This window comes from Meles meles, chromosome 1 (genome assembly GCF_922984935.1).
Source record: "Meles meles chromosome 1, mMelMel3.1 paternal haplotype, whole genome shotgun sequence".
Lineage (NCBI taxonomy): Eukaryota > Metazoa > Chordata > Mammalia > Carnivora > Mustelidae > Meles > Meles meles.
The window spans coordinates 63560795-63571999 of record NC_060066.1 but is presented as its reverse complement, the minus strand read 5'-3'; the positions used below and the strand labels follow the sequence as shown (position 1 = coordinate 63571999).

General features: G+C 42.3%; 1 protein-coding gene across 10 annotated transcripts in view; it reads right to left on the bottom strand.

Moving 5' to 3' along the window:
• Positions 1 to 1352: 1352 nt before the first annotated feature.
• Positions 1353 to 11205, bottom strand: part of NCOA2 (nuclear receptor coactivator 2) — a 294611-nt gene continuing 284758 nt past the window's right edge. For all 10 annotated transcript variants that reach the window (XM_045998826.1, XM_045998843.1, XM_045998790.1 and 7 more), the window contains 2 exons: positions 10474 to 10563; positions 1353 to 5223 (listed from right to left, as the gene is read on the bottom strand). In XM_045998826.1, coding sequence (XP_045854782.1) covers positions 5212 to 5223; positions 10474 to 10563 — 102 coding nt within the window. In that variant the 3' untranslated portion in view covers positions 1353 to 5211. The remainder of the gene's footprint in view (positions 5224 to 10473; positions 10564 to 11205) is intronic.

The window sequence follows — 11205 nt, the reverse complement described above, 5'->3', positions numbered from 1 at the left end:
GATCAAGAGTCACATGCTCAGGGTGCCTGGGTGGCTCAGTGGGTTAAGCCTCTGCCTTCCGCTCAGGTCATGATCTCAGAGTCCTGGGATCGAGTCCCTCCGCAGGGGGCGGTGTGTGTCTGCTTCTCAATTTCCTTCTGCCCTTCTCTCCCCCCTCCAACTTTTACTCTCTTTCTCTCAAATAAATCAATCTCAGGAAAAAAATAAGTCACCTGCTCTCCAGACTGAGCCAGCAGGCGCCCCAGCATTGATAAGAGTTTTCTATTCATTTTTTTATATCTTTTAAAAACACAGTTCCAGATTATATTTACTAGTATTTCCTGTCGTTTATGACTTGGGTTTTAGGAACTGTGCTTGTATTGTTTATCAACTATTAACAAATCAATCGATTAAAACCATCACAAATACCCTAAAATCTAACGTATATCCTGAATAACCAGTCGGAAGTCCACATTGTTCTTGTTTTTGGAGAGATGGGGATGAGAGGTGGAATAGTCCGGTGAGGAGAGCAGTTGACATCATCTGGGATTCACTGGGCCTCCATTCAGTCTGTATTTGCCATTAAGTTGCTAGACAATCTTTTTTTTTTTTTTAAATATTTTATTTATTTATTTGACAGAGAGAGAGGTCACAAGTAGGCAGAGAGGCAGGCAGAGAGAGAGGGAGAAACAGGCTCCCCACTGAGCAGAGAGCCTGATGTGGGGCTCGATCCCAGGACCCTGAGATCATGATCTGAGCCGAAGGCAGAACCACTGAGCCACCCAGGTGCCCTGTTGCTAGACAATCTTAAGACATAACTCTCAGCTTCAAAGTGAAAATCTGTGAAATGGGGGCACCTGGGTGGCTCAGTGGGTTAAAGCCTCTCTCTCTGCCTTTGGGTCAGGTCATGATCTGAAGACTGCTTCCCCTCTCTCTCTGCCTACTGCTCTGCCTACTTCTGATCTCTGTCAAATAAGTAAGACCTCAAAAGAAAAAAAAAAAAAAAGAAAATCCAAAAACAAATTTTAAAGCCTCTGCCTTCGGCTCAGGTCATGATCTCAGGGTCCTGGGATCGAGCCCTGCATCAGGCTCTCTGCTCGGCAGGGAGCCTGCTTCCGCCTCTCTCTCTGCCTGCCTCTCTGCCTACTTGTGATCTCTGCCTGTCTGTCAAATAAATAGATAAATATTTAAAAAAAAAAACACGTTAAAAAAAATCTGTGAAATGGGTCAGCGGGGGACTCAAACGTTAAAGTGCCAGGAGTAGCATCAACTACTGTCTGAATGTGAGAAATGATTTAACTACAGGTCAGGTATTTTAACTTTAAATGCAGTTATGAATGAAAATACAATATAAACACATTAAAATCGCCAAGCCATGTAAAACCCGAAGGCATTAAAATTTATTAAATGATGCAATAACAACAGAATTCTTTATTTACAATAGCATTATTTAACATCAAATAAGCAAATAGCATCAGCAAAGCAATATTAACTTGCATAAATGTATTTAAAATTTCTCTGAATATATCTACCTTTGCATAAACTGCTCACACTAGAAATACAAACATCAATGCAGGTGAACAAAGTGATGTTCAGAGTCAACTCCATTTTGAAAATAAATCACAACCTGAAACACTGTAAGCTTTCTCCTGAAGAACCATAGTTAATATATTGCTTAATTTTACCCTTGTATAATCTTTTCATATACACACATCTCAGATGCAACTTCATGAGGAACTGTACAAATAAAACCCACAAATGACAAAGGAACAAAAATGACAGTTAAATGTTTGAAGAAATGTATCATCATCACTATTCAACAACATAAAGGTTAAGTGATGATGCACTTATTCAAAAATTGTACACAATTCACTATACAAATATAATACATTGGACAGCTATGTAGGAATATACAAGACTTAAAAACAGATCTAAGGCATTATGCTAGATTTTAGCATTTTGAGGTTCTTGCACATAGCTTTTACCTGTAGTAAGAAACTTAAAAGATTTTGTTTTAGTCTATAAAGAAACACCAGGGAGAAAATTCTAATTAAAATCGAAGCCACTACAGTAATTTTCTTTTGTGCAGAGAATGCTTTGCTCTTAGGCAGCATACTACCATACAAATACTAGAAAATTTTAAATTCACACCAACAATTAATGGCTTAAGTTGCATTTCAAAATTGATTGTGTATCTTTGGGTTCTGCAAGTGGATCTGTGCCACCCATTTCATGTGTTAAGCCCATATGAACTCCATTTTTAAACACAGATTAAAAATTGCATTATATAAACTGCAAAAACATTGCTTTCGGTTATTACAGGCCATCAGAGATACACGTGGGAGGGGCATTTTTAGTCTTTGAGTCAAACGAATTCATTGTAGTAAAACAGCTCACTTCACTTGTTAAACTTAGCACATTACTTGAACACTTAAATGAGTTTTACAACCAAGTTAATGTATGTATACTTTTCACATTATGTGTTTTTCACATTTAGTAATATAAGTAAAACACTGATTATTTTGTTCTATTAAACAAAACCAAGTACTCAGTCTAACAAATTTATTGTTTACAGCATGAGAAATACTGATAATGAAGGGGACTGATTTTGGCTTTTGCTTCTATAGTGATCAATATGATCAGAGGATTCCTTCACTCACTTTCCTTAATTAGATGTAAAGCAAAATCCACTACCTGGTCTGAGCCACAGGAGAATTTATCATCTCTTTTCCTTCCAAACAGTAATGATCATGAATTACTCTAAATTACCAGTGTCACAGGTTTGCAGATTTGTCTGAACTGGGATGGACATTAAGACAGTGGGCAGATGGGTCAACGATACAAGATACACAGATACTTTTGGGGACAGTGTTCTGGTGAAAAGGGACTGAGATCAAAACAAAGCCAGTTTAAACTCCGTTTCTCCTTTGTGCTGTGTGAAGCTGAAGTCATTCCGATTCACATATTTCTAAAAATCAACTTAAAACTGGTCACAGTAAACTGTGTTATGTGAGCCTCATCACACCGATGAGGTCACGGAGTTCCGGGCCAACATCTGCTCATTTTTTTCCCATCTCTGCTGGGCAACCCAGTGGTTCGGTGGAGACGAACAGAGCCTCTCGAGGGGCCACGTGAACTGGTGGCCGCCGAGAAGTGCTGTTCCTTGGCCACTTCCCTGTAGTAAGACCCCTCTTAAGTGGAACAAGGTATCAAAATGCAAATTTCCAGAAAATTTCTTTAGTATGGAGCAACACTTTCAGACTGTCTACTTAACCATTTATCTTTGGGCTAGATCTCTTTCTATACGCCCTTATTTGCCCATAGAGAGAGATAGAAATAGGGGTAGTTGGTACATTTTCCACCCTGCCACAAATAAACAATCAGATTTCAAGGAAAAACCTCTCTGTTCCTAAAAAGCCTGGCTAATGAGATATAAAATGCTTTGCTTTTTAGACATCAAAAAGACATCATTCTGAAATTTAGGTAAGAAAGTATGTGAATTAGGGGATCGGGGGAAATAGCTCAAAAAAGGCCATCAGTTTCTCAGTATTGCGGTTTTCTGAAACTGACGCCAATTAATAAAAGATTATTCCCCTACCAGAGTGGGCAAGAAAAACAACCATAAAAGTGGCCTGCTCAGTAACATGTAGTCTTTCTAAGGTTCATTAAGAAAGAATATAAACATATAAAAATCAAGAATTGGTTCCTACAGCGGCTGCATATCATATAGATTAATGATTTATGAGCAGAATCACGAGTTTAGAAAATAAAAAGTCTTAAGTCTACAAATTAGGTCTAATCAAGGCATCGATATCCTTTACAAAACACCTTTAGGAGACATTGCTATGAAGATATCTAATTTAATACTGAAGTACCTCAATTTTGAGTCAATTCCACAATATGTATACCTCACAAAAATTATACAATTAAAACACTTAAGTTCTCAACTTAAATTATTGCTTGTTTACATATAAATTGGATTTTATGTACCTTACAAAACTTCGGCTTAGTCAGCACTGCTAAAAAACAAAATAAAAAACACATGGCGGAGGTTCAATCTGTTGTGATATCTGCTGTCAATTTTAAACACACTATTGTTGCCCGTTTTTGTGGGCCATTGTTGCTGGGGAACAGAATAAACATGCTTCCAAAGCAGGTATCCTTAGTTTGATTGGTATCAAGTCCTAACTTTGCTCCTCTCCTTGCCAGTAAATGCATTTTTCTAAAAGTTAATAGTTAACAATTGTTAAGTGGCTGGCAAAACATTTAAGGAAATGAAGGGCTTACCTGGTTTCTGTTGCTTTTTAAATTTTTTTCTAGCAAGATGAGTGAATGTAGGAGAGAGGTGGGGAAGGCCGAGAGGGGAGGGAGGGTCAGGATCACACAGGGGAAGAAGAGGCCCGAGTCAAAGCTGTCTGAGCAGCCTAAAGGGAGCTTAGTTTGGAAATGAACAACGTTTCTTCTCGATTCACAATTTAGGTGAACTAGCTTGATTCTGACAAAGGAAAAAAAAAAGGAAAAAGCACTTGATCTTATTAACAGCCCTCTCACAGGCTCCCTTTCATCTCTTCGTAACTGGAAACTCTTCCCAACATGGTCTCTAGAACTTCCACAAAGATACAACTATGACTTTATCGGTCTTCAATCCTTGGGTGTCTGTACATACAGTGCTGTCCATGGTGTCTGCTCTGCTTTTATCCCAAATGCAGGCTTTAGTTTAGAACACCTTTAGTTTGATTTTGTTTGTTTGTGTAATTCTTTTCTTTCCCCGAGATGAAATCTTAATCTTTTGCATTAGACTGATAAGCCAGGGAAAACAAAGCAAGAAACCAGTGTCTGGAACCAAACAGGAACAGAACAAGAGCATGGTTGTTTTCCTTAAATACATACATTTAAATACATTCAATCTGACATGGGTATGAAATTTGCCTGTCAACATTTACTTTGCAGGAGAGATCTAAGTTGCACTAAGGTGAATGCAGTGAACAGACTGAGCAACTGTCTGGACATGAGCTTCAGACTGTCAAGAGAAGAGGCAGCTCCTCCTGCAACAGCCAAGTGGACTCCACCCCGGGAGCTGGGGCCCAGGCCCATCTGCTGACCTGGCTCTGGCAGAACTGGCTGGCAGGTCGATTGGGTCAAAACAAATAGACACAGCTCTCCAGGCTGGTAAGTGTTTTGAGCAAGTGAGCCCAGTCAGCTGAAGAGAGAAGCAACCAGCTACCTTCAGTGTCAGCAGTATTTCTGCAGGAAAACAGAGAAGAGTGTCAAGTACCTCTGACTTTGTTATCAAACACCGTTGTAACACTCATCATGAGGTCACCAGAATACCTGGCCATTTTATTTTTTTAAATTTTTTATTAACAAATAATGTATTATTAGCCTCAGGTACTTTTAAATACATTTTAAATACTGCCCATCCCGAAGGCGGCATCTGGGTGAATTACACTTGATTCTGACGCAGACAGGCAGAAGGCACTGGTCCTAACTGGACGCGTTATTTCTAAAGGCCAGCGGATCCTACCTACCGTTTTGAAGACGGAGAGACTGCAGTGGATCACCCATCTCTCCTGAATGACTGCTGCTCTCTTCCCATCGATATCCCAGACCAGTTCAATCTCTCCCACCTTCTCCAACGAGATTACTAAGATACCTCGTTGCTGAACTGCCCTTGCTTTTCGACAGCGTAGTTCAGAAGTTGCTTATTCCTTCCTCAGAATCATCTGGTACAAACCTACTTTCAGCAAAATGTCCATCTTGGCTCTCCCTTGTGGAGAGATGCCCCGGGTTCCGTGGGTTTTTTCCTGGCTTCAGCAAACTGAATAGGCAGGGTTTGGCTCTCGGGGCATTCGTGCTAGTTTTTGGCTGCTATGCAGTGACAGTCTGAATGACTGAACATGGAGGGCTGGAGTGAGCAAGACCCCGGTGGAGGTTATCTGCTTGGTTGGCGCCAATTCTATCTGTCAGTGCTTTTCTTTGGCTACTGACTATGTTTCCCCCCGAGATATTTTATCCATGTAGGAAATACTCTGTGCCAGGTGCTGGGGATATCACCGTAACAATACATTTCTGGTCACTGCTATCAGAACACTGAGTGGGCCAGCCAGTGCAGAAACAGCATGGTCCGAATTCCACGAGAGGAAATACTGGTTGGTTGCTGTGGGCACGAGTAACAACTGCTTCTGGGGCTTAGATCTTTAGACACAGTTAGCACATCAGGGCCACTAGAGATGGTCTAGTTTAAGTCAGATTGGAGAGGAAGTTTCACCTAGTCCCTTGGAAAGAGAGATCTGGGAAGACTGCTGCCAGATCGTGCAGTCTCATGGTCACAGGGCTACCCCCCGCCCCCACCCCCCCCCCCGCCAGCTGCGTGGCTCCCCCAAGCTTAACCCGTGTGCACGAGACCTGCTCTGGCTACAGCTCCTTGTGGAGAACAGTGAACGTCCTTCTCTCTGTAATAGACAGTTGATGTCTACCTTTATTCCCAATTTGTGTCACTTATGTGATTTTATATAGAAATACTCCATGGCTCTGACTGAAATAGGAAAAAAATCCTTCAATTTTCCAGTTAGTCTGGAAAAACAAATTCTATTGAGAAGTATCCCTGTCCTTAGCCACTTGAAGGCAGCAGTGTTCTCTCACACGAATGGACACCAGTAAGCAGCCATCAGGCAGGATCAGTGTCGTGAAAGAGAACATGGAGTGGGACACGCATCTCTAGAGGGATGCTGCTTGGCTTGGCATCTGGCTGTGTCACTTTGGCGGGGAGGTCACTTAATCTTTCTGTCCCTCATACTTCCTAGGGCTGTCATGAGGATTAAACAAAATGATGTAGCAGCTGAACGATTTTGGTCTAAGTATACGTAAACCGCAGAGGCATACTCTAAGTCCTTGTAAAGGAAGAATCGTTGGTGATATGAAATAACCGCCCTTCTCTAAAGGGTGTGTTGGTAAATCGCTCTGCTTTAAGCAAGGTACATTTTTAATCTCCATTTCTTTTTTTTTTTTTTTTTTTTTAATTATTTTTTTTTTTAAGATTTTATTTATTTATTTGACAGACAGAGATCACAAGTAGGCAGAGAGGCAGGCAGAGAGAGAGGAGGAAGCAGGCTCCCTGCAGAGCAGAGAGTCTGACGCGGGGCTCGATCCCAGGATTCTGGGATCATGACCTGGGCCGAAAGCAGAGGCTTTAACCCACTGAGCCACCCAGGCGCCCCTTTAATCTCCATTTCAAGATAAGTGGAACATAGATTCAATTAACAATGAATCACAGCGGTTTCCAGCTCAACAAATAGAAAAAGGTTACGGATAAAAATTCTGGAAACAGTTCCTTAATTCACAACAGCAACAAAGCTATTCCAGAAACACAAGAGGCTGCAGATGACTGGCTCGCCCTCTGTGCACACATCAGTAGCACGGTGACAAGGACGGGGTAACGGCCAGTCATCACTCATGGATTAGAAGGGATATACTGTACATATTACCCCCCTGGAGGAAACAAGAGCATCTGACAGACCGTTCTCTGGCCTTAACATTCACACGAACAAAGTACAGAGGTGTGAGCATGATTCAAGAGGGGGACTGGGAAAAACAGGGAAAGTGGGAGGGGCACGAATGGTCCAGGCTAGATGACAACAGGCAGAGCCTTCTTACCCTGCATCCTGACGGATACTTGGGATGGGCAGAACATCCTGTATTTACTGAAAGCTGCTTTTTGTGGTGCTGATCATTCCATCTCAGTTTCAGCGGGCACCCATTGGGCGCCTGGATGTGCATGCAGGTGAATACCCTGGGCCTACCGGCCCACCTTCCCTGTACCTCTGCCTCTCCACTGTGCCCAGGACCCCTCTGTGGATTAGTCGATCCAGCCTGGGAAGTCCCTGCTGCATTCTGCTTCTTGGAGTGGTCCCCCTCCCTTCTAGGAGGGATACCCCCACACACTTGCTGTGTGGAATTAGCCAAATTCCCTAATTCTGAGACTCAGTCTCTTCATCGATGAGCGTGGGGAAGGGCTAAATCTCTGATGGGCCCAGCATGTCCCTGTACGCTAGAGACCGAATGGTATGTTCCCTTGCTTCACGTCAGAGGCTTTTCCCTCCTGAGAGGAAGTTTCCTAGTGCCTGACGCTGAGGGCTCTTCTCAACACGGAGCTGAATCTTCACTGTCTGCCTGTCCTATAGAATATGGGAAGGTTTCTTTTCCCTTTAGGATCTATAAAATGAGAGAAAGGAAAAGCAACCAATTTGTTTTTTGGGGGCCTTCTGCAATGTTACTTGCATAAAACTTTTAGAAAGGTATCACGGGAGCTCTGTGTCCCCTTTGGGGAAGTGGGAGGTAGGGTGCAGGTGCTGGGAATACACCCTTTGGGGTCAGCCTGCCTGGGTTCCCTTCTTGGTGTGACGGGACCTCGGGCAAGTCATGAAACCCTTAAAACAGTAGTTCTACCGTACGGTTGTGATGTGGTTTAAGCGATCTAGTTTAAATGAAGTCCTTGGCAGACAATCATGCTTGTGGTAAATGCTCAATACCGGTTGGTTGTTTCTGCAAAGATTATGGGGATGCCTGGGTGGCTCAGTTGGTTAAGAATCTGCCTTTAGCACAGGTCATGATCCCAGGGTCCTGGGATCGAGCTCCGAGTGTGGCTCCCTGCTCAGCGGGGAGTCTACTTCTCCCTCTGCCTGCTGCTCCTCCTGCTTGTGCTCTCTCTCTGACAAATAAAAAAGATCTTCAACAAACAAAAAAGATTATGGGTGCCTGCTTTGTGGGGGTGCTGGCCTAGGCTGGCACATAGTCACACTGAAGGTGGCCAAAGGGAGGTCTCATCCTGTGGTGGTGGGTTCAGGGAGGAAAATGTGATCCTGGCCCCAAATGCTTTCTTCCTGCCACAGAGCTGTGATGTGCCCAGAGGTTAAGCTCCCTGGCACTTCTGGAAGCCTAATTATCACTAATGTCATTGTTCCTCTGGGAAGTGCCATCCTAGGTTTTAAGCTTCTAGTTTCTGCACACAAGGCATCAGTGGGTTATGTGGCCACTCTCTGTAGAGGTGCAGTGGGGTAAGGGGTTGGGTGGGGGAGGCAGGACTGGCAGCAAGGAGACGCCAGCCCTGTAAGGGGCTTCAAACTTCAAAAATGGCACATTTAGAGTTTAAACACAGGGCCAATATGAAATATATTCTATTTTCTATATGATTCACTATAGCAACATTAACCATTTAGATGAGCTGTGTATCTGGGTACTTACAGAACATATCTATAGAACTCCCCACCCATGGGCCTCTCTGCAATGCATGACTATGGTTCTATTTTTTTTTAGTGTTTTATTTATTTGTGAGAGAGAGTGCACATGTGTGCACACATTAAGTGGGGGCAGGAAGGGGGCGTCAGAGGGAGAAGCAGACTCCCTGCTGAGCAGGGAGCCCCATTCAGGGCTGGATCCCATGACCCTAGGATCATGACCTGAGCCAAAGTCAACAGTCAGATGCTTAACTGACTGAGCTACCCAGGCACCCTGGATCTATTAATTTTATTTTATTTTTTTTAAAGATTTTATTTATTTGACAGACACAGTGAGAGAGGAACACAAGCAGGGGGAGTGGGAGAGGGAGAAGCAGGCCTCCCGCTGAGCAGGGAGCCTGACTCGGGGCTCCATCCCAGGATGCTGGGATCATGACCTGAGCCGAAGGCAGACATTTAATGACTGAGACACCCAGGCACCCCATGGATCTATTAATTTTTAAACTTAGGTATTAACACCACACACGATCCACTTCTTTTGTAGGAAATTGAACATTGATCCTACATTTTCTCCACTTAGACAGAATTTTTAACTTAAAAAAAAGTTATCTACTGCTAGGATTATATCCCTTAGCTTAAGAGGGCCCCTGCGGGCTCATTTATCTATGTGCTAAACTGCTTCCAGAGCCTTCCTGTTAACGGATCTGCTGCTAGGCACACAATTCAGTTGGGTCTAAGTACCCAACTTTTTCAAGATTTGATTGAACACGGTAATATCATTCTCTTTAGAAAAAGTGCTGAAGATAATAGACAAATAATATACATGACTGTTGCCCAAACAAAATGAAATATAGAGAAAACCCTTAAGAAGAATAAACATACACTTAATTAAGGGATAGAGAACAATTAGCTCCTCTTCATCCTCCTGAAGATCTAACATCATGATTCAGAAAAAGTAAAAATAAAAGTTTGCCCAAACGTGACTGATTCATTGCTGCTTTTTTGGCTATCATAATATCATTTCAGAGCAAAATTAGTGTTCTTAATTCATAACACCACCATTAGCTCAATTAAAATGAACTTAAAGAAATAATTATTCACAGAAAACCACTGTATGCCAGATAAAATTACAAGGTATTTTTCAAAGTCACAAGTGTTACAATGATCTTCAGTCTACTTGCTGACAATGTATCTGCCAGTTTTGGTCTATAAAATACCCAAGTTCACTTGACTACCCTATTCGCCCTTCGCTATTTCTTACCCGTGATGCGTCTCCCTCCTGCTTAATCATATCCATTCCAGGCAGCTGGTTTGGGAAAAGGTTGCCTCCCCTCAGAGCAGGATCATTAACCTGAGGGCACAAGACAGCACAGTGGCTACCTTCAGTGGCACGTCCAAGAGGGTACTAGGGAAAAAACCAACCATCAATCTTCCTCCTTGTCTTGGTTTTTAGGAACAGAATTATGGAGAAAGAGGACTATGTAAAAACGGCTCCATCCCTGTATCCACTCTCCCACGTACAGATGGGGGGGGCAGTATGGAGGAACAAGAAAATAAAAGTCACATTAACTGCCTTCAAAATTAAAATTTTCCTTCTGTGTAGAAATTTGACAGAGACAATAATACTAGAAACATTTTCATGCCTTAATACGTTCACCTTTTTGGCTGATTCTAATGATACTAATTACTTGTATGTGGGACTTTAAAGTCATCTGAGAAGCTCCTAGTATCTTTGCTATTTAAGTTAGTTATTGATTAGCAAGAGCAAGTCTGAGTACCCAACAGTGCTGAATTGGGGGAATCTTCTACAACCAAGTGAACTATTCATTAGCATTCATACCATTAGTAAAGGTACAAATACTAATACTGTATAGGACTGATTTTGTCTGAAGAAACACGCTACAGTTGTATTTTTTCTGCTTCTCAAATTAATTCTGATACTCAAAGGTTTAAATCTATGCACAAGTTTCTATACAGAAGTGATCTGGGTTAT